Source organism: Nanorana parkeri, unplaced genomic scaffold (genome assembly GCF_000935625.1).
Source record: "Nanorana parkeri isolate BGI_ZX_2015 unplaced genomic scaffold, ASM93562v1 scaffold28, whole genome shotgun sequence".
Lineage (NCBI taxonomy): Eukaryota > Metazoa > Chordata > Amphibia > Anura > Dicroglossidae > Nanorana > Nanorana parkeri.
The window spans coordinates 914,895-939,801 of NW_017306296.1; the positions used below are offsets into that span (position 1 = coordinate 914,895).

At 41.7% G+C, this 24,907-nt stretch overlaps 1 protein-coding gene across 1 annotated transcript in view; it reads right to left on the bottom strand.

The window, feature by feature from the left end:
* Positions 1-24,907, bottom strand: part of TRMT6 (tRNA methyltransferase 6) — a 46,334-nt gene that overhangs the window by 16,134 nt on the left and 5,293 nt on the right. Inside the window, exons 2-7 of the mRNA XM_018566645.1 lie at positions 21,866-21,990; positions 20,977-21,086; positions 17,057-17,148; positions 9,175-9,258; positions 6,083-6,207; positions 228-601 (exon numbers count right to left, since the gene is read on the bottom strand). Coding sequence (XP_018422147.1) covers positions 228-601; positions 6,083-6,207; positions 9,175-9,258; positions 17,057-17,148; positions 20,977-21,086; positions 21,866-21,990 — 910 coding nt within the window. The remainder of the gene's footprint in view (positions 1-227; positions 602-6,082; positions 6,208-9,174; positions 9,259-17,056; positions 17,149-20,976; positions 21,087-21,865; positions 21,991-24,907) is intronic.

Sequence of the window (24,907 nt, forward strand, 5' to 3'; positions counted from 1 at the left end):
GGGGGGAGAGAACCGGCGGCGGATGGGGTTCAGTGGAAACGAGCACATATAGACGATCGGCAGGCTATGGAGCCACTGATCGCCTATATGTGAAACACCCGGTAACGGCAACCCGTCAATGCTGCAGTGCCGTCCGTCCGTTTTTTTACAACGGGCGGACGGCATGTGGTTAAACAGAATTCGGTTTGCAAAGGGACACTGTCAAAATATGGTACCCTGGCACTTACAATCGGTTTCTTTTCAGGATTCTGGTCTTTCTCACTGTTCTCCTCACCACAAACTTCCATCTCTCCCTGGTTCTCTGGCTGGCTGGAGTCCACTGTGGATTCAGGTTCCATGGCAGGACAAGAGTCTTCATCAACCTCCTGTGCAGGTTCTTGTTTATCAAGAGCTGATCCATTGCTCTCCTTCTCACCTTCTGCAGAGTCCTGCTCTGTAGAAACACTAGTGTGACCAGAGAAAGTCCCAGATATCAGACTCTCCACCTTACTGAGGGGAAATTCATACAGGGTTTTGTAGAAAGATTTGGGAAAACCAAAGCAATCTGTTGCAGCTCTAACAGGTCCAGTGCCTGGGTACATCTGAATAACAGATCCATATCCTTAGAGGGGAAAACAAAAAAAAAAGGGAAAATTACAATTCTTAATTCATTGCTCATGATTTTCTTTATGCAAATGAACAAGGATATGGCCACATGTCATGTGTTCATTGGGGCATGTTATGTAGAAATGGGGGTACAAAACACAATGTGGACTTCACTCTAGGAGCCAGCAGGCCTTTTTTAACTAGATGTAAAATAAAAAAATTCAGGTTAAGCACCAATTATGATGTTTCATTTACATTGGGTTTGCCTGAGAGCTGTCCATGAGAATGGTACAGCAGAGGCAGAAATCAGAGGGCGTTATCGGTTCACAAGATGTCTGGCTGGACCAACAGGTTTTTTATCAAACATACAGCAAAATGCTTTTAAGAGGTATATATAAAAGAGGAAAAAGGGAATAATTGTTAGGGTTTATATACTACACTTTAAAGGTACATGCACAGCACTGTAAAGCATCTATCCTGTTTACCAGGACAGTTTGTGTCCAGCAGATTTACCCTGCCTGTACATAGAATGTGAGGCATTTTTATGTAAGTATCTGCCACCTGAGTTTCCTTCCTTCTGACACTAGGGCCACTTTTCTTTGCATTAGTGTGGGCTGCCTGCTGCCCTCCTTCCAAGCTGTGCTCGGACTTGACACTATAGCAGGATTTCAGATTACAAGCAGCAAAACAAGTTGCACTGCACATCTGCAGGATCTTAAATGTTGACCCTTGAAAGTGACGAGACTCTTCTCCCCCTGCTTCCTCCTGACAATTCCAAGATGGCTGCACCCAAGATAGGTTTTTAAAGATTTGTTTCAGGAGCAGTGGCACATAAAGGATGCCCGAGGCGATTTTTTCCAGAAGAGAGTGGTCCAGTGATGACCTCCTTGCACTTCCTATTTCTATAGTCCTTAGTTGAGTGGTCAACTAAAACCAACTTCCTGAGATTAGGAATGATTCCCTTTAACACCCCTAGCGAATTTTCTAGTCTGTACACGCTACAATGCTCATTTTCTTTATGTGTAGGACACACATACAGTACATCCTGTACATTAGCTACAAAATTATTCCATAATTTATGAAAGTTGTAGGAAACATGGTTGTGTTCCCTACTAACAAACAACAATGAAAAACACGAACACTCTTCGTGTCCTATTGTGACCAACACCTCTGCAACATGACTGATCCTAGCTCCAGGCTGTATATTTAGAGACGCAGATTTACCTCCACTCTAAACATTGCCATTAATGAAAGTGCTGACGCAAGCAACATCAATATTACAAAAGTGCCAGACTAGTTATTATGCTCCCAAATCCTTTTCAGAATTGAGAAAGTGTTTAACACAGAAGCACTTGTGTCTAAAAACAACCATAGAACAGAACATGGTTATAATTTTAGAAATCATTCCACTCGTTAAGAAAAAAATGGTCACCCAATGTTTCTAAAATGCTTTCGGATCTGTACAAGTTGGGTAAAAAAAATAAAATAAATAAATGCATGCCAAGTACAGTGCAGTTGTGACATTTGAGCCAAAAGGCTCCATAGACACAGGCACTTATTGTATAAGTCAACCCAATCACTAAAATCTCATAAGTCCTAACATATTAAATAATCTCAGTGATATTTAAATCTGAAGTTATTATTAAATCATACCTGGTGATACGCCACAAAGGTCCTTGTTCTGACACTTTCTGTTAAAGTGACACTAAACTCAGGAGTTAAATCTTAAAAGTGCATTACTATACCCAAACTATTAATAGAAATTTACCTTGTGTGTATCACTCAGCTGTAGATCCTCAAAGTAGCCACCGCTCCAAGCTCACTCCCGTGATGGACTATACTCTCAATACAAATTAGCTAACTAAACGGGACATTGTAGTCCATCACGGGAGCGAGCTTGGAGCGGTAGCTACTTTGCAAAACACACAGGGACCATGGGAAACAAAAGTAGCCACCCTCCAGAAGGAAGGACAGTGTCTGCACCAATTCATAGATGATTTGAGGATCTACCGCTAAATGATACACAAACAAGATACATTTTTGGTAATAGTTAGGGACCATTCACACCATTTGTGTTTGAGCTGCGCTGGCCTTTATTTCCAGCACAGCCCCAGTGTAAGACAAGGTAATTTGTCTTGTCATGAATGGTGCCCAGTCACACCACCATGTTGCGGTAGGCATACCTTACTTTTTTTGTTTTCAAAGCAGCAGGATGTGAAGTAGTACAACTGCCTTGCACCCTGCTGTGTCCATAGAACTGAATGAAATGTCACTTGTGACATTTCTATAAAGATCTAACAAAAAAAAAAAAAGCAAAGCACAGTGTGATGCAGTGGGAACAGCGCTTCGGCAGTATGCGAGGGCACCGCACACCAGATGCTGTGCGATTAGCGCACAATCTGGCCTGAATAGGCCCTTGAATGCATTTTTAAGATGTAACTCCTGAGTTAATGTCACTTTAAAAGGGTGAGAATGCTACATCCCTTTCTCCCAATGGTGTTCCTGCATTTCCAAATAGAGACTACAAGCAGCCACTTCAAAACACACATTACACAAGCATGGCACACTGTTGCCACTATTTGAACACCTGCCATAAGAGGTGCAATGCATCCATTGCTAGAGTGTATACATGTAGACAGTAGTGGCTGTAGCAGAGCAATACCACAAAAACGTATGAGAAAAGTTGAAAACAAGAAATAAAATGGCAATTGTTTATAATGTAAAGTGCTTTAGCACTTAAATGTAATTCAGTCAGGGTTTACAGAAAGGCAACAGAAAGTGCCTAGAGTAAACTCTGTTATCTGAAATTCAACTAATCAGAACTTCCATCTAACCAGAAAAAAAAAAAAAATCCCCTTTGTACTCACTGTTCTGCTGATCTGCAGCATGTATTATCCTGGAAACGATCGTGTGCCCATTCGTCTCAATTTGTTTTAAGTGTGTCTATTTGTCTTAATTTGCATTTGATTACTGCATTTCATTATTATTATTAAGTCAATATAGACTGGCATTAGTTAGACCTATTTTTAATAGTAACTCCCAATCAACCAGAAACTACATTTATCCGTAATCTACCAATCCCTGTGGAAGCCGGATAATAGGGAGTTTACTGTACCTCTTTTGACTGAAAAAGTTCCCCGGAACACAGGTGTATAACCAAAGCTCCTACCAGCTTCCTCTATGAGTGTAGTAGAAAAAGTCTGCAAACGGTTACAAATCCAACGCAGGACTTTATAAAACCAAGGCAAAAAAAAAACGGGCATGACAAACATGCGATCATGATTCAGCCAAAGTGGCCCTACTCATAGCTTACTCAGTCAGGGTTCACCTTTACATCAAATTAGAGGCTTTATGTAAAGCTGAGTCAAGGCAACCATGGCCTTGCTTTTCTTCCATTTGTACACCACTTTAATACTGGTAACGACGGACAGAACCGCTGTTTAGATAAAATGTACAATATATGCAGCTTTAGTGTCTTACCTCCCATGCGCTCCATAACAGATCCCAGCACTAAACCAGCGCAGGTTTCCATGACAATAACTTGACTGCCCGCGTGAATATTCCCCAATGTCAACATCTGTGCCAATGTATCATAACGAAGCTGGCTGGCAAGACAAAAGAAAACCAAAATGTTTCCACTTCATGGGAGAAAGGTTTTGTATCAGATAGAGAGAGAGAGATGTGGTTTTAATTTTGGTTTGTAGAGGGAAAAAGATCGAAAATGGACTGCCAACACAGAGATCTGGGTTGTCATCACCAAAAATAAACAAACACTCAATGCCATTTTACAGCATGCACTTCAAGGTCAGTGTAGGAAAAATAGCTTTAAATGCTTATATAGCTTTTGTTTGTGACATACTTTTAAATCCTTAAACATTAACATCAAACAACATTTTCTATTGGAATAATGAGACTGCTAAAGTGGTGATAATAAAAAGGGAAGAAATTCCCACGTTAGCAGTCGGATTGATAATATCATTGGCAAGGCTTTCGTCAATCTTTAGCCCAGAGCCAGGTAGGAATCTGCAGAAAAGTGTATTTCCACTTTTGCAGCAAAATTGGATGACACCTATTTTATATTTGTTACATGTTCCCATTCACATTGCAGAACTTAAATTTTTTTTTTTTAAATTGCATCTTATACAGGTGAAACTCGAATAATTAGAATATCGTGCAAAAGTAATAGTAATTGCTGCAAAAGGGGCCCAAACCAAGTACTGAGTACATATGCATGCTTGTACTTTGAAATTGTACAGAGACGCTTCAAAAGGCCAACTATACAGACTAGGGATGTCCCGATGCCACTTTTTTAAGACCAAGTACAAGTACTAGCCCTCATGTACTTGCCAATACCAATTACCGATACTTTCTCTTAAAGGGACAGGTAACATTTTTTCAAAAACAATACAGACCAATAATTTTAGGCAAAATTCTATGCTATTCTATTGCTGCAGCGTATTGGGAATATGTACTTTACATGTACTACATATAGAGTACACTACAGCAATAGTGTTTTTCAATTATCCCCTGCAGTGGCGTGACAATCACCATAGCGACCCAGGCGGCCGCTATGTGGCCTGGGCAGATGCCGTGCGGGCCGCCTGGGTCGCTATGGGATCCTCTGCTGGTGGCTTTCACTGGCGGCTGAAGACGAACACGCCGCTGTTCAGATTACTTACTAATCTGTGCAGCAGCGCGTTCCTCTGTATCAATAGTGGCTACGATAAGGAGGGGTTAGGTTGGTAGCACTGCCCACGATACTGTTGGAGCGTGATGGTATCAGTAGCTGTCACACCTGATTATCAGTGGAATGGTATGCAAGTTATTTGAAAATACAATTATAGTGCCCCCCTTCTATAGTAACCATGTATTTCTAACAAGACAAGTCCTGGCTATGAGGGCTGTAGCATACAGCGTAATGGCAGCCAGTAATATAGACAAGTTGCACCTAGGTGCCATGTACTTGCTGTTAGAAGTTTAGCTGCATAGTGAGCAAAGGATCTGAGGCAGGTGAGCTGCAGCCAGGATGGATTGATGGATTAGTGGACTCCGGATCTGAGGCAGGTAAGTTGTAGCATAAGGGAGCTGGCTGTGAGTCCAGGGAGACAGCCAGTAGGTTTAGGGTTCAGCTTGTGGTTGAGGGTAAGTATAGAGGAAATGATTGCTCAACGTTCTACCACACTAGAACACCGAGCAATCGAATTTGTCTCCATCTTAATGGGAAGTTACGCTTGCGGGGGAGGAGCCGCCGACGTGCACGTCTCGATGTTACGAGCCGGCGCAGGAGTAGGAGGCGGCGATCACTCCCGCAGGCGTGAGGAGAGGAGAGTCTATGACACACTGTTGTGGGCGGAGCTCCAGGTGGAGTCCTCTGGGCAGTCACCGGCCAACTACATTAGACCCCACCTGGAGCTCCGCCCACAGCAGTGACGCGACGCTCCTCCAGCCTGCCCAGAGGAAGATAAAATGTACAATATATGCAGCTTTAGTGTCTTACCTCCCATGCGCTCCATAACAGATCCCAGCACTAAACCAGCGCAGGTTTCCATGACAATAACTTGACTGCCCGCGTGAATATTCCCCAATGTCAACATCTGTGCCAATGTATCATAACGAAGCTGGCTGGCAAGACAAAAGAAAACCAAAATGTTTCCACTTCATGGGAGAAAGGTTTTGTATCAGATAGAGAGAGAGAGATGTGGTTTTAATTTTGGTTTGTAGAGGGAAAAAGATCGAAAATGGACTGCCAACACAGAGATCTGGGTTGTCATCACCAAAAATAAACAAACACTCAATGCCATTTTACAGCATGCACTTCAAGGTCAGTGTAGGAAAAATAGCTTTAAATGCTTATATAGCTTTTGTTTGTGACATACTTTTAAATCCTTAAACATTAACATCAAACAACATTTTCTATTGGAATAATGAGACTGCTAAAGTGGTGATAATAAAAAGGGAAGAAATTCCCACGTTAGCAGTCGGATTGATAATATCATTGGCAAGGCTTTCGTCAATCTTTAGCCCAGAGCCAGGTAGGAATCTGCAGAAAAGTGTATTTCCACTTTTGCAGCAAAATTGGATGACACCTATTTTATATTTGTTACATGTTCCCATTCACATTGCAGAACTTAAATTTTTTTTTTTTAAATTGCATCTTATACAGGTGAAACTCGAATAATTAGAATATCGTGCAAAAGTAATAGTAATTGCTGCAAAAGGGGCCCAAACCAAGTACTGAGTACATATGCATGCTTGTACTTTGAAATTGTACAGAGACGCTTCAAAAGGCCAACTATACAGACTAGGGATGTCCCGATGCCACTTTTTTAAGACCAAGTACAAGTACTAGCCCTCATGTACTTGCCAATACCAATTACCGATACTTTCTCTTAAAGGGACAGGTAACATTTTTTCAAAAACAATACAGACCAATAATTTTAGGCAAAATTCTATGCTATTCTATTGCTGCAGCGTATTGGGAATATGTACTTTACATGTACTACATATAGAGTACACTACAGCAATAGTGTTTTTCAATTATCCCCTGCAGTGGCGTGACAATCACCATAGCGACCCAGGCGGCCGCTATGTGGCCTGGGCAGATGCCGTGCGGGCCGCCTGGGTCGCTATGGGATCCTCTGCTGGTGGCTTTCACTGGCGGCTGAAGACGAACACGCCGCTGTTCAGATTACTTACTAATCTGTGCAGCAGCGCGTTCCTCTGTATCAATAGTGGCTACGATAAGGAGGGGTTAGGTTGGTAGCACTGCCCACGATACTGTTGGAGCGTGATGGTATCAGTAGCTGTCACACCTGATTATCAGTGGAATGGTATGCAAGTTATTTGAAAATACAATTATAGTGCCCCCCTTCTATAGTAACCATGTATTTCTAACAAGACAAGTCCTGGCTATGAGGGCTGTAGCATACAGCGTAATGGCAGCCAGTAATATAGACAAGTTGCACCTAGGTGCCATGTACTTGCTGTTAGAAGTTTAGCTGCATAGTGAGCAAAGGATCTGAGGCAGGTGAGCTGCAGCCAGGATGGATTGATGGATTAGTGGACTCCGGATCTGAGGCAGGTAAGTTGTAGCATAAGGGAGCTGGCTGTGAGTCCAGGGAGACAGCCAGTAGGTTTAGGGTTCAGCTTGTGGTTGAGGGTAAGTATAGAGGAAATGATTGCTCAACGTTCTACCACACTAGAACACCGAGCAATCGAATTTGTCTCCATCTTAATGGGAAGTTACGCTTGCGGGGGAGGAGCCGCCGACGTGCACGTCTCGATGTTACGAGCCGGCGCAGGAGTAGGAGGCGGCGATCACTCCCGCAGGCGTGAGGAGAGGAGAGTCTATGACACACTGTTGTGGGCGGAGCTCCAGGTGGAGTCCTCTGGGCAGTCACCGGCCAACTACATTAGACCCCACCTGGAGCATATTTTTTTTTTTAGGTATGCAGCGTGAATAGTCACACAAAACATATGAAGGGGTTTTCTCAAATTTGTTTGCAAAAGTGGAAATACACTATTAAAATGTCAAACATCCTTGCAACATAATGGACAGTGAATTAACAGCAGCAGGCTGATGATGCTCTCTCTCTACTCTCGCCTCCCATCACCATATTCCTTTTGCACTGTACATATATACAGCTGTTTTGCAGCCCCATTGTTCCAGGCCGATATACCCATGTGTCCTCCCATGAACACTGTTTGCATGCGTCCGCTGAAGCCACTGCTCCCACTTTCATTAGACAGCAGAGAGCCGCGGCTTTAGACACACAGCTGATTGGAGCGCGTGGCTTCTGTGGAAATTTATAGCCTTCAAAATGGTTTTTAGCCTTCAAAATGGTGGGTGCAGAGATCAATAGCAGATGCCCGAATTTCATTGACTCTGCTTCATTTTGAAGGTGGAAATGGCATGTCCCTTACTTTCACCCTTTTACTGTCTGAGTTTTTATCCCCTTGCATTTCTACTAGGAGTTTTAAGATTCCAAAAGGAAAATACTACTAAAACTACTAGTTGCCCGGCTGCCCGACGATTAGTAATTGAAGATATTGATCCAGAACAAGCATGCAAATTAGAAAGTTAGAGTGAAGTCAAAACTCCTAATCACAATTGTTTCAGGTTAGTGTCTCCAAAAGATATTGATGCTGTCAGATAAGCAGGACATCCAGGCAACAGAAAGACACAGATTCAATGGCAAGCTGAGCTGATTCTAGGGGGCTTTTAGAAAACCACCATGACATAGTTAGCGATAGTGGCATCACATGACATGTTTATATATAATTTGTAGATATTCAGAACATTATTAGATCTGCAACATTTACAAAATGCACACAGTATGGAAACATTACAGATAGAACCTGATTGCTTCCATGGGTGAACCTGATTGCTTCCATGGGGTGATTTTGCAGAGTTACTACATTAGTTCATTGTGCATAAATGCTAGGTAATGAAATATCTATTTTGTCAGCCAAACAATGCACACAAAAACATCAAGCAAACATAAGTGCACTATTATTTACATGCCCATATTTACTAAATGTTCTCTTTTGTTCAAACACAATAATACCAGAATTCAAAGGGCCCCTTACCAGATTTTCCCTGGCTCTCTTGCATAATACATCATTGAAAGGATCCTTGTAGATGGCTTTACAATTGTAATAATTGCCTCGTATCTGGGGATTGAAGAAAGTCATGTTATTTGACTCGCTGTTCTTGAAAAGGTGCAGAAGAACTAGAAATAAAAAAGTAATATAACTGGCTTTATCTACATTCAATCGGATTATGACAAAAGGATTGCAACCAAGGTGAGCAAACTGACCTACCATATGGTGGCAAGAAGGATAGGATGTTTTGTGCAGTTTAACCTAAATTCACCTTTGTCAATATATAAAGATATATAGGGAGGATCTTCAAACATTTATTGGCAACAAGGCTAATGCATCACTTAAAGTGATCTTCAGCCAAAACCTTTCTAGTTTTGGACAAAGTGAGGAAGGGCTAGAACTGCAGGATTTTGTCCTGCAATTAATGTCGGCAATAAGGCGACTTCCCTTAATTTACCTTCCCAGATAAATAACAGCACATAACAGGAAATGACCCCAAAAGGTAACTCCTAACCTTGACAACGGTCACTAGAATAGGTGTCAATGATGGGAGATCTCCCCTCTACTCCTGTTCTGGTGGCAACTGTAAAATTTTAGATTTCATTTTCTCACTTTCTGTTCCAATGACAACGATTACCAGGAAAGAAAGGAGACCATGAGCAAGAGTAAATCTCTCCAACTGAGAAGATAACATAAAAATCTAGCCAAAAACCAGTAAAACCTTTTGGTTAGAGTTGCACTTTCAGAATCACAGATCTACTTGGATATAAACAAGAATGGCTCATCCCCGCCAAATGCACATCAGTCACCAGAAAGTAAATGCGGCTCCCCCTCTCTGACAGCGTTTCATTCCGAAGAGCTTTATCATAGATCTTCGGAGCAAAATGTTTTTAAGAGGAATTCGAGTGAGATGTGTGGCGCTGCATAAAATCTATAGGAGGATTCAAACCCAGAGAGCTGCCTTTAAATTTCTGGTGATGATTTACATTCAATTGGGGATGTTCAAATACCAGTGCTAGTTCTTATAAAAATGGCAAGTATCGCCAGGGTCGCAGAGGTTGCAGCTGTGACCTGGCTCAGGCCCCCCACCACTGTCCTGAAATCATTAGTCTGTATTTTGTAGAAAAACGGTCACATGACACTAAACAAAAGTGTATCAGTAATTGTATCTGAGTATTTAAAAAAAAGACACTGCGCTATCTTTAATATTATAAAATATTTATAATATTAAAGATAGCGCAGTGTCTTTTTGTTTAATATATTGTGGGAGAAGTTTATATAGCTTCTCTCTATCTCTGCAGCTGTCAATAGGGTGTTTTTGAGGAGATTGGGGCAGAGCACTATAGCGCGGATAATCATTTGTTTTGCTAATTGTATCTGAGTACTTGCACTTGGTCTGGAAAAAATGGTATCGATGCATCCCTAAAATATATCCATATAAAACAAAAACATACATTTAAAACAGAGATGTACAAATCCCAGGAGCTCCGTATGCTCCTTAAAAATGACAGCTGCCTCCAAACGTTTTAGTTTTTCTCTAGTCTAGTCTTAGAGCTGGAAAAGCATCTGTACCTGTACCAAGTACGGTACTTGGTATCTGAACATCCCTACATTCGATGATGTACTGTCAAGTCAGATTAGCATGACAATTTGCTCATCTACAAAACTGAGGGAAGAAGAAGAAGAATCATACTTTGATCATATCCCTCAATAAACGTTTCAGAAAGTTTCTGGCAGAGGTTTAAATTGAAGGATTTGGGTTACTGCGTGCAAAAGCTCCACTTTTACCTTGCTCCATTATATCCAACACCCCAATATGGAGGACCCAATGCAGTGGAGACCTACAATAAATGACGGAAAGCAGAAATCACCAGCACTCAGTAAATATCTTTGATGTCCATGTAAATCGGACCAATCGTCAATTGTCATGTACAAAATAGTGACGTTTCAGGACCGCACAAGATTCCTTCATCAGCGCGACAATATACACAGACACAGACTTGTTACATGGTCACCCTGATGAAGGGATCCTGTGCGGTCCCGAAATGTCACTATTTTGTACATGACAATTGGTCCGATTAAATGGACATCAAAGATATTTACTGGGTGCTGGTGATTTCTGCTTTGCCCTCTTTGTTGCACGGTGCCATCCGTGATTGTCACTGCGAGCACCACTACAAGTACTTGGGCCGGGAGCGCTGTGAGGAGTGCAGAGGAACTTACTATTTTCTACAATAAATGACAACATCCAGATTTCAAATTATTGTAGACAGGCAGCTCTTCTTGTCCATCACTATTGCGCTCTGAACTGCCTTTATTAATAAAAAAAAAAAGAAAATTGAAAAAAAGAAAGATGTTCTGATTTTATATGAATATCTCGGTTATTTATATTGAAGTTTTTTTGTAGCGTGAAGAATCTTGTTTTTGAGCCATGCACAGCCATCATTTATGATATTGTGGAGTATTTTCTTGCAAAACAGCAACTGAATATCATCAGTATCAGCTAAAGATATGGAAAAAATGTCAGCTGGTAATCTTACAGAGTCATCTGTTTATGAACAGGAAAACAGCCCATTGAAGCAGTGACAGGACTAGCACACACTGACGTATTTCATGAAAAGGTCTTCACATGACAAGAGGTAAACTGTGGGTGAGTAATGACTCTGCTGAATAGGATAATTGCTTATGGCTGTGGGGCAGAAGGAAATCCTAGGCACATTTCCATTCTTTACCATCCTTTCATTGTCTGTGCTTATCAGCTACTTGTATTATTAATATTTATGGCATTGTTACATTTCTGTTGTACTTGCTGCTTTAGAGTTGAGCCAATTTTAGAAAAACTACTTTACATTATAGGATGAGATGTTCTAGTTCACTTGTGGCTTCTAAAAGGAGATATCTCAGATATTTATTTATAGATAGGCATCACTGGGGAAAGTTTGAATTTTTCATCCTTGCATCTCTGTTGCAAAAAAAAATGTATAAAGATTGGCATACAGTAAATCCTCACTTGCAAGAGGCAGATTGTACACCATATGGAATAGTGGATGTGCATGCTAGGTGATGAAAAGGGTCACCCTACTGCTCGAGTATTCATTCCTAAGTGATCACATCACTGGAAGATCATTGAAGGTTCTAATTTAATATCCAATCTGATTACATAGAGCCATGATCTAAGCCAGGGGTAGGCAAACTCGGGCTCTTCAGTTGTGGTGCAACTACAATTCCCATTAGCAATTGCAAGACTGACAGCCACAGGTATGATTACAGAAGGCAGATGCATGATGGGATTTGTAATTACACCACAGCTGGAGGGTCGGAGTTTGCGTCGCTCTGGTCTAGGCCATATAGTTTGGAGATCAGATCATTTTTGATCAGATGGAGATGGTTAGGAAAAAAAACCATCTAATTTGGGGCCACAGATCCCCATTTTGATTAGAGGCAGAGGTTGCCAAAGCCAACGCCAACAGAGGTTGGGACAAACTACAACACTGTCGGGATAAGTTGGATACATTCTAGTTAGACTCAACGCCTGTCACTATAATTTGTACTGGATAGCTTGGTCAGCATGTAAATGTGAAGAAAAAAAATAGAATGGACAAAAACATGGAATTTATATACTAAATACTAGAATATACTGAATACTGTTACTAGTAAAACTTGCATGCAGCTGTCAGAAAACAATATTTTTCACAATAGCAGTACTTTAAACGATTAGGATCATACATATCCTATACAGCTCCCAGCAACAATCCTGATATGTTTAGAGCACAGACAATTTCTGTCTCAGCAGGAAAGTCACAGACCACTGCTCAGCTTCCACACTTACTGAATATGGTTTTCCAAGAAGCGCCAGGCAGAGGAGCTGATGCAGCAGACTGAGAACGGAAACCACCTCAGGGGGTACAGAGGTGACGTTAAGTCAGATAAAGTAAGTGGTAAACCTTTATTATCAGCATTCTATTTCCTGCCAGTTCAGCACCGATCAATACTGGCTCACTGGCCCAAAAAGTCTACAATTCTAACAGCCAAAAGAAAATCATGATAAGGAAGGATACAAGGCTTGGGCATTTAGAGGGAAGTTATTATCCAAAGAAATAAAATATATTCATATTATATTTAAGGTTCATAGCACAGCGTTGACATAGAGAATATCTGCATAAATAAATAAAATATATAATATATAAATAAATCTCATTCCCTCGATATCTCAGTGGTTATTGGTACAGTTTTCCATATGACAGTACATCAAATGTGCCTACTTGCCACCTTTAGTGTTGCCGCCACACTTTTGCTGCTCTGGAATACACTCTGTAAGTCTGCAGTAAAAGAATAATGGTGTCCAAAAACAGGCAGATCTCAGCCAAATCAGAAGATCTGCAGGTCCTCATTAAAAGTGTTGGGACCTGCATAATATCACATACCTGATGTTTTGTTTTGAAGTGATGACGTTTGTGTAAAATGATGAAACTTTAATAAAATATTTTTGGAAAAAAAAAAAAAGTGTTGGAACACAGAGACCCAACAAGACATCCTTGCTCATCGTATACTCATGGTTATATGATCTCACACACCACACACTTTTGCCTTTTACATAAAATTACATTTGCACAGAATGAAAACCATGACAAATGAAATTTTGTATCTGCCCTTTTAGGCTGGTTCACACCTGGGCGTACGGAATATGCACGTTTGCCGCACGTTTTTACCGCGATTTGCGGTAAAAGAAACAAACACGCGTTTACGAGGGCTATCCGGCTGTATCCTAATGGATACGCGCGGCAAATACGCCCCAAAGAAGCTCCTGTACTTCTTTGGGCATAGGGCGTTTTGCAGCGCGTTCCTACATGCTGTAAAACGCCCAGGTGGGAACCATGCCCATAGGCAAGTATTGGTTTTCACATGTAGAGCGTTTTACCGCGCGTGGAACGCGCTGTAAAACACCTAGGTGTGAACCAGGCCTTATGAAAGTGACTCTATAATCTAGGAATATGTTGTCAACTAAAATACTTCTGTACAACAGAAGTACAACACCATAAAGTCCATTAAAAAAAAAGCCACAATATACCTGTAGGATTATAGCAAAGCTCTTCTACAACCACCTTGAGAGAACTTCTGTAACTCACCGCGGGGAAAGTGAAGAACGGTTCTCAGCGACGACGGTGCAGCCACTGTAGTGCCTGGATGGAGGGCCGTGGGGTGATCCTCTGGATGACTGCAGGCGTGGCTGTCCTGCTGGACGTCGGCGGTGTCCGGCGCTGGGGAGTGACGCGGTGCCGGAAGGTGGACTGGACGGCAGTGGAGCTTACAGAAGTTCTCCCTTCCTTTGCTCACCACTCTTAACTCACCTCGTTACTTTTGTGTCTCCATCTGCTCCACCTGGCTCTACCACTACACCACCCAGCAAAAGAGAGGCCGTTCCCGCTACCGCTCCACTCCATCCGGTGCACCTCACCCCGATTGCTAAAAGCAAACGCTCACCCAACCATAGGTGAGTACATCACCTTTTCTCTCTCACCCTGCTTCACCACATTTATTGCGCCAGGTAGTGGCGCTTCCATCTCCAATTTTTGTGTCCCTTTAGTACATTTGTTGGACACCATGGTCCAAACACAACGGAAGCCGCACAACCGCAGAAAAAAAAAAAGTTTTATAACCCCCCCTCCCCCATCAACTTTCCACGCTCCAGTCGCAACCGCGGTACCCACCGGTCGTCCCACTGCTTACCCCACCTCTGAGGAGCGCCATGCATGGGGTAAAATTCTTTCAACTTTTCATGCTACAGCCACCTTAAACACCTTGGATTTTAAATTTTGAGTACAAGGACAGCAGGTGCACGTCCTCCTTCCATAATGCAACACTTGGCCAGAGCGCTGCTGTTAAATTTTAATGGGGGGCAATTAACAAAGCTTCCTCTGCCATTATAATGGCCCGTCTACTTCAAATAGAACTTAGAACTGGCACAGGTTCTGTGACTATTTACCAAAGGGATCACAGTCAGTCATTTTCAATTTAGAAAACTGCCACAGATTCCCACCAGACTGGACCTTAGGATCGGGATGTGAACTGCTTGATGGTAAACCTGGGAGAGAGCACACAAGCCTCTCTCTGCCCATGCAGTGAACATATAGGCAAACGCAGGGTTGATAGCCTTCCTCTTCCCTCAAAGTGGTGACAACGGGCAAAGGGCGGCAAGGCAAGCAGCTCCAGCTCTCTACACAAAGACACTACAGAGAAAATGGAGATCACTTGAGCGCCTTTTGTTAATTAGGAGCAGGATCTGCTCCGCTTTCTCAGTTTAGAAGAATGGAGCAAGCTTCATGCCTGCAATACTCTTCGGTAATTCTGCCCATTGGACGCAATCTGCCACAGAAGAAGCAAATATTTCCATGCACATCCTATCTGCACAGGACATCCAGTACAATGCCATTTAGAAGATCTATGCAGGTATACGAAGAGTAAGTTCTGGTTCCAATTTTACTAATTACTATAGGTTTACAACATGTTTATAGTGGCTCTGTTTAGATTTCTGAATTTCTAGATGAAAGCACAATCTTTATTTTAAGTTATCTTTGATGTATCTAAAGTCAGGAAAATAATTGAAGTCTTGCTTACTACAAAGCAACAAAATTGGCAGTAGCTGCTCCGACTAGTAATACATTACGATTTCAGACTACGTCCTAAATTTAGGAAGAGTGGGAGGAAGCTGTTGACATCAGTTTTTGTAGCATGTAACCAATTCACACTCTGCCTGGTTGAGAAGGCTAGGAAAACTGTCCTCATGACCATCAACAAACTCAGCAGCCAGCAGTAAGGTCTGCAGGTCTGGCACTCGCACCGGGATGGAGAGAACCTGAGAGAGACCAGAGACTGCTATTTCTATAACCCGTCATCGGTTATCAATTAAGTAAATGTTATTTTTCATCCTTTTTTTTAGTGGTGTGTATTATTTCAACGGCATTATATGTCAAAAGGCTTAAAGTGACATTAAAGTCTAAATCCCCCCCCCCCACGCTGCTTTAAGGACTTACCTTAAATGATGCCTTTCGATCCAATCATCTTCTTTCCAGTAGTTTTCAGGAGTCCCTCCACCGCTGGTGACTGTCTCTGATCCAGCACTGACTGCTGTGCCTCCTGTGTCCCACGGTGTGTGGGCAGGTGCACACTGCCGGGCTGCCTGCATTGACTTTTGTCTCTCCTCTTCTCCCGGCTGAAGAGCATGCGCCCGCCCCATGATCCTTTGCGGCCGCCCGAGAATCTTCAGACGGGAGTGCGCGGCAGAGACACAGGTAAGTTTGAACCTTTTTTGCTTTTTTTATGTTTTTGTATATATTAACTGCTTGCTAGCAGGAGATGCATGCAAAAAAAACCAATGAGGGTTTAATTATACTTTAAATCACATATATAATCTGTTTCCTTGGAGTCATTGCAAATTAATTTAAGATGAGCAGTGCCAGGCAATTGTAAATTAGTTTATGTTGAACAGTGCCAGGCTTTTTGTAGATCTTTTTAGGATTATATTAATACATTCTAAGAGCAAGCACCATAGCACTACAGCTCAAATGAATGAGAACCAATAGAAGAACATTGACAGAATGCGATAGCTTTCATTTTTGTGCAAAAGCATTACACTCACGCACACACAAAAAATAAAAATATCACACCAGAACCCATTCAGAATTATTAAGTCAACAAGCAATGTGAAACATAATAAATAAGACCTATCAGCATTCACCTTTCATTGACCACAGTACTGAAGTTAGGAATAACAAAACATGCACATGGTCAGACCTCTTTGGCTGCCTTACTGAATTAGAATGGTGTTAACAAACAAGGAAGCAAATTGTGTTAAAAAAAATAAACATACTTTTTCTTCTTTTTCTTGATATATTTTTCTTGGGCAAATTCAGTTTTGTCTCGAAACGTTGTGCTGTTTTCTATAAGCTGTTGTACAATTTCCTAAAGCCCAAAAAAAAAAAACACACTTACATTTTTAGTTATGTACATATCAATGTTCATACTCCCATGTCTGAAAACACAATTTCTCTATTAGAAGTAGACGTACACTAGGAAGGACTTTTCACAGGTACAAATTCTCATTTTGCTTTCCAAACTGAGAGAACAATTTGCCGTTTTAGGAATAAATTGATTATGTAATGTGCATCACAGTGTACAGAAGAAACTGGTCTGGAGAATGTAAGGTACAGAGTAGTATATTAGGTGAAGCAGTCCAAAGGGTGTAACATGCAGCATGGTGTACAAAATGCAGCATTCTGAACTATGTAACATCCATCAAGATATAGCTCTCACGTATTCAGAATAAGGCACGGGATACACAGTTCTGCAGTTTAGAGCAACGTTTTCCAACCTTTTTTTCAGTCACGGCACCCTTTAAAAGTATGCAAAATCTTGAGGCACCCAAGTCCAAAAGGTCATAGATTTTAAGTGGGACCCCAATGCAAAAACACACTAAAAATGTGTTTCCCCCTTCACATCAAAAGTGCACCCATCTGGGTTTTACTTCTAAGAAACCCGAGCCCCCAGCGCTAGCTTTCTGGAAGAAATTGGTCAATGACAACCTACCCCTGTATCAGGATACGTATACTCATAGAGGATGCCCTGCCAAGTTCAATAAAGTCTGGGATCGCTGGTTAGAATGCGGCGACTCAGCGGTGGACTCAGATGTCTGAGCTGGGGAGGGGGATAGTGTGACCCCTAGGGAGAAGCCTAAATATGGGTACACTCATGTGACGGTGTCGAACCTGAGGAGACCTGAGTTCAACGTAATGGCATTACCTCCTTGTTAAAATGTTCTAGTGTTATAATCCTGAAATGTTATACCTATATGGTATCAGAGTGTAACAATCCTCCCTAATAAAAGCCCCTTTTACGTAGGTGTCAGTGGGAACCAAGTTCTGGTGGCCCTCGTCTGCCAAGTGGTTAAAGCCACAAGTCCCACTCGGCAAAACTCAGGACTTCCTGGGATGGGACAGGAATACTGAACTACCTAGTCCCACCACAATTCCAGTAGAACATTTCCCCAAGTACACTGATTACTGTAAAATGCTCTGTCTTAGGGAAAACTATTAATTTCCCATTGAATGCTTGTCGATATTGAAATGTTCTCCTCAGTAATTATATTAGGATCCTGGCAACTCTCCCAACGGAACATCATGGCAGACACAGTGTCGCGGTAGTAACATTCTTGTTTGTGTCCGTGTCATCTGCTGGAAGTTACTGAGTACATTAACCCTTTGTTTTCACATGGATACCAATTATAAGCAAGGTTCACGCCATTGCTAGCTAGACACAAAATACAATTTTCTCCTAGAAAAAGTGGTCATGTCCAGGACCAATAAGTGGGCAAGGACACTAAAGCTGCGGAGACACTTAAAGCAAGAAATACACAGAACAACTTGTTAAGAAATATTTCACATATCTGACAATATATGCAAATGAAATTAACTCAAAATAAATTCAAACATGCCAATATAAATATGGAAAGATTTATCATGGGCAATTAAAACAATGTCACCCAACTTTACCTATGTATCTTTGCACTTGTGCTTAAAAGAAAGGGGAAAAAGAAAAAAAAAAAAAAATCACCTAGATCCAACATCCTTTTTTTCTGCAGTACCGCAAGTTTAGTATGACATCCTCACGAAAAGTCCCCCCGCACACTTTCAAGGTAGCCAGCATAAACCTAAACTGTTTCAACTACTCAGTGATATAACGGGACATACACTGATCAGCCACAACATTATGACCATTGAGAGGTGAAGTGATTAACATTGATTATATGGTTACAACAGCACCTGGAAGTGGGTGGGATATATTAGGCAGCATGTGAACATTTTGTCCCTGAAGTGTTGGAAGCAGAAAAACAAAATTAGCAAATTGTAATGGCTAGACGGTAGGTCAGAGCAACTCCAAAACTGCAGTTCCCGGTCTGCAGTGATCAGGACCTACATAAGTGGTCCAAGGAAAGAAAAACTGTGAACCGGTAGCAGGGTCACATGTGGCCAATGCTCATTGATGCTTGTGGGGAGCGAAGTCTGGCCTGTGTAGTCCGATCCAACAGTAGAGCTACTGTAGCTCAAAGTTTATGCTGGTTCGGATAGAAAGGTATCATGCAACGAAATGCGATGTGTTCAATGTTGCTGCATAGCAGACCAGTCAGGTTGCCCATGCTTACACGTGTCCACCACAAAAAGTACCTACAATGGGCACATGAACATCAGAACTGGACCACTGAGCTACATTTACATCCTATGGATGGCCAGGTGCATGTGTGTTGCCTACCTGGGAAAGGATGCACTATAGGATGAACCATTTGGGCAATGTTCTGCTGGGAAACGTTGGGTCCTGCCATTCATTGGGATGTTACTTTGACAAGTATCACCTACCTAAACATTGTTGCTGACAAAGTACACTACCTGCATGGAAAAGGATGGAAATTTCCTTATGGCAGTGGCCTTTTCCAGCAGGATAATGTACCATGCCACACTGAAACATGGTTTGAAGAACACAACGAGTTTGAGGTGTTGACCTGGCATAAAAATACTCCAAATCTCTAATCCAAATCGAGCATCAGTGGGATGTGCTAGAAAAACAAGTCTGATTCAGGACTTAAAGGATCTGCTACTGATGGCTTGGTGCCAGATACAACAGCATACCTAGAGGTCTAGTGGACTCCATGCCTCATCGAGTCAGGGCTGTTTTGGCAGCAAAAGGGGGACCTACTCAATATTAGGCAGGTGGTCATGATATTATGGCTGATCGCTGCATATTGCAATGCAAAAACAGAGCAGGCTTCCTTTTAGTATGACAACGTTCTATGCAGATGCTGCCCACAAGTCTATTTCCTTTGGGACAAATCTAAATGAAACAATAATGTTTCTGCTGTTACTTGCAAGGAGAACTATAAATGGTTTGGGGTACATTTTTAAACAAATAAAAAGAAAAAAACACTCTACTAAATTCTTATTTTACAGATAAACAGGGTACACCCAAAAAGACCAGTGCCACTGTCCATTACCAGTTTCTAAAGACAGAACGCAGCAAAAAAATATTTGCTTTCTGACTGTTTTTTACTAAATGAAACTCTGTATACAGCACACGGCAGATTGGGCTTGGTAAATATTAGCCCATTCTGGCAAAGCTTTGTGAATTGAGCCTCATGTAATGGACTTGAGGAAAAGTGTGTGAAGTCAGGTCACAGGGAGGGCAGCATCTGTCAAACTTTAGGTGACCTCTGACCTCTTACACTTACAATGAATTGTGAGGCTCAGACAAAGCACAGCCTAATAAGCTGTCAAATATCAATGTTCAATAAGCAAGTCTGCACAAGAATAATGATTTAACACTGATTACTCAGATACTAGCATAAGCCCAATTGTTACTGGTTCTTGTTAGGGGTCCATTAAGTGCCCAGGGTGATGCTATTAGGTTCCATTTCTCTTCATTTTTTTTAAACCTATGTGATGAAATGGGAACGATGTCTGATAAAATAGGAATGAAATAAACAAAAAAGAAAATACCATTATTCACATGTGCATTAAGCCACCGAGCATCCCAGAGGAAGAGAATAATGCATCGGAAATGTTAAAAGGAAACATGTTTTATTACTACTACAGATATATCTATCTATCTATAGATGTATATATATATCTATATAGATATATCTAGCAGTCTACATAATGGATGGGGCTGCTGTAAGCAAAATATTAGGCAAATGTGAAAAAGGGAGCTGGAGTTATGAATGTTAATGCAGAAAATTGAGCTGACCTGGCCTTTAATGCCTTTTTCCTTCAATGCTTCAATGTCATCTCTGGTTAGTTTCTGAGATTTTCCATCATCGATTATATTCCGGTTGTCAGCACCTGCTTCCTTAGGCTCTGGGAGGGAAAAATTAATTTTTAAATCATGATGAAAAATGCATGCACGTGTGCATATTATATATTCCAGTGCAGAGAACTGCTATCGACAACTTGAATCCCCCAGTTGCAACGTATGCTGGGACTTGGAGTTCCTCAACAGCCAGAGGAGCTCCTGGGTAGGTAAAAGATTACAAAACACATCTACCAAAACAAACTGCAGTATATATTAAAGAAGAACTCTGGGCAGAAATAATCTTAACCCTTGCAGTGCAGCAAGGGTTAAGTGCTTGTTTTAGTTGCAGCCTCTCTCCCCCTCCGCTCCAATGGTCTAAGGTCCTGAGAGTCATTAGGTCTAATACAGTGTATATAGGATGTGAGGATGCCATGGGACATTCCATCGCTGGAGAGGAGGTCAAAGCTGATTGAAAGCTATAATCTTTTCCTCAGCCATGGAAGTGTCATATCTTCTCTCAATCAGGTTGGCTTGAAATTTGAACATAGCATCAGGTATTGCAGGCATCTCTAGGTGTCTGAATGTAGAAAAAAAAAAAAAGCTTAACAAGCTATATGACAGTCTGCTGCCACAAAGAAGGCTTTTGACATATTTTCTTGCAACACAGACTCTTTCACATGGTATTACTCTCAATCAGCCATTGCTGACCTGCCCAGTTCTCCACCAGTAATAGCCAGACACCCAACTATGGCCGTCAAATCTTCTACATGTTTACTTAGACTGATATATCAAAACATTCTGGTGACTTCAGTAAATGTTGTTAAGCATGAAAAACCAACTATACCTGCTGCTGCAACTTCATTTCTCTTTGGTTGAAGATTTCCACCTGCAGTGATCTCAAACGTTGTGCCATAATGTTTACCAACAGCATTATCCAGATATATCCATTGTTTTTCAAATATTACTTTCCTGGAAATTAAAAAAAAATAAAAATATATCAATACAAATGTTACATGGCAACTGCCACCAGGGGGGTATAAGGAAAAACAAAAATGGCCCTATTGCAGAATGTAAAAAGGGATTACCAATAAATACTATTTAAAAAAAAAAAAAAAAAGAAGAAGAAGAAAGAAGAAGAAGGCCAATTTTCCTATTCAGACCCTAAAATGCAAATTTTTAACAAAAACTGGAAAAAACAAAAAAATCTACCATGGTATCTATTTCCATTAGACTATTAGAGAATCAGGAAAAAAAACACCACCATAAAAAAAGGAATTTTATTCCAAATTTAAGAAAGCGGGTATGGGTCTTCTGATGTCATGGGCCCAGGGGCAGTTGCTGCCTCGGCAGTTTCAGTAGTCATGCCCTATATAACCATCTCACCCGGTTATCCAGAACAAAGTTTTTCTACGTTTTTATAGTCACGGCACCCTTGAATAAAAGTATCACCCGTCTAAAATGTCATAGATTTTAATGGTGGACTCCACACAGTGCCCCTTTCAAATCAGAGCTACCCTTTGCATCAGGAGACCCCACCCCCCCCCTTTGGCATCAAATGTTTCCCGTTTACTTCAGGAGCCTCTTTCAGAACACAATCACTTGTTTGCCTGATTTAAGGGGATCCTGTGAGACCCCAAAACGTTGTATAGAGTGTTCTACTTGCAACTAGTACATTAATAGACACGTACTGAACTTGCTTTGGAGTGCCGGTGTCCATCCTTTACGGATATTTTGTCGGAAGCCACCCGCAGACACCTGCTGCACCCACCCTCCATTTTTGAGATGGGTACATGGACTGTATCCTTCAGATCACAGACCCACTACCACAAAATTTTGAGGTACCCTGAGGAAGCCAGAAAGTTCACCGGTGTGCCATGGCACCCTGATTGAGACAGGATGATCTAAATCAACCCCCATTACATTACCCCCCACTTTCGCTAGTCAGTAGATACACGCTTGGATTATGAACAAATGAGATGGTAGGTGCAGTCATCTGGCGGCTGCAATGAATCATTTCTGTGGTCACAGTCCAGTTCTTCATCTCTTTATAGATAAATGGATGCCATCATTAAGGCTTAGGGATCTGGTGGTCAGCATAAGGCCCCGTTCACACCAGGGCGGTTGCGGATTAGCGCGGTTTCCGCGCAAATTTTAAAAGGGTGGTTCGGGGCGTTTTTAATAACGTTCCAGTGCTGAAACGCAATAAACGCCCAAAACCACACTAATCGGCGCGGTTCCATTGCAATCTATATGGAAACCAAGCTGATCAGCGCAGAAAAAAAAAGGGTCAGGGAGCATTTCGGGCAGCAGGTGGTTCAGATCGCACGGAGCCACGCGGTCGCATGAACGGTCCCCATAGCAATGTATGGGATCGTTCATGTCGGCGGTTCAGCGCGGACAAATGCGCACGGCCGAACCGCCTTGGTGTGAACGCAGCCTTAATGGTGGTTGGATAAAGCCTCTACACTCACCATCCTCCCGACATATGATATTAGTCTGAAGTGGACATATCAAGGGTATTGGGTTGGACTTGATGGACGTATGTCTTTATTCAACCCCAAATACTATGTAACTATGTAACGATGTAAGGCACCTGCTTATCTACAGATACAAACTAGATCAAGAAACAGACTGCAAACAGTAAGCTTAAAAAACCTACGGTGATGTCACATCAGTATATTTCAATGTGAGCAAGTCATGACCCATGAAATGGCTTGCAGGCATTTGTCGTGGCGCTCTTGATATTATTTACTTTTGAATAGGTTAAATGGTTTGCAGCTCTGGCACCTGCCATATACTGCACATATACTGGGAATTCAGAGAACAGCAGCAAAAGAGATTTTTACAAATGTTTTCTGCCGTGTTCCAGATTTCCTTAATAAAAAAGGCAGAAAAATCACAGGCTTTCTTCCAGGCGCTCTAAGTGGAATGTGACCTAATGGCGCAGTATGGATCAGTTTTCATTTTAATAAATGGAGACATAGGTCGTTATCAAGCAGATGTCATCTGGAGGAGGCTTACAGAAAATGCAGCTCTCATGGCAAATTAGGGAATGACATCATCCATTTAAAATAGGTTTGCCTTCAGGCGACAGCTCTGCAGAATTAAACTTGGAAAGATGTTCATCAGTGCAGTGCCTGGCTTCTCTACACTTTCACTCAATTAGCCATAAATATGCTTACCTGGAAGCTTCAAATAACCTCTGCAAAATATTTAAAAAAATACAGAACTCAAAGCTGAACTCCAGGCAGATATTAATGCAGGTCTGTAATTATTAATAGATCATTAGATATCCTTTGTAAAAATCAAACGGTGTTAAGTATCTAAATTTGACTTGTTTCAGCCTCTTGCAGTCTACTGTACAATCTGTACAGCAAACCTCAGAGAGAATGAGGATGAAAGAATGAAACAGCACAAGTATTCATTCAGGTGTGCTGCAGTGCGAGCAGCATGTTGATAGGAGGAGTTGGCAGTGTGACGGATAGATGAGTTTATCAGTGTGCTGCTTAACCGTTCAATGTCCAGTCACCGGGTGGGGGTAGTGATGGGAACCTGTTATTAAAAGTGAAACTGCAGCAATGAAACATTAGGTGCCCACCCCTAACAGGCAGGGCTGTGATGGGTGGTAGAGCTGTGTCAATCTCAGAACTGGATGGACAAAAATGGAAGTTCATTGGCCAGTAAAACAGCTCTTATGTATGCACTTCAAGGGTGTATCTAGCGGTTTGCCTGGAGTTTAGCTTTAAGAGAAAATGTGTTTATCTTTTTCTTTACCTGCAACTGAAAGTAAAAAAAAACTGGCCTGATTCATGAAATCTGGAGCAAGGATTAGGTGTGCGGTCACACTATAGCTTTGCACGAAGAGCACATTACTGCGTGTTTAGCG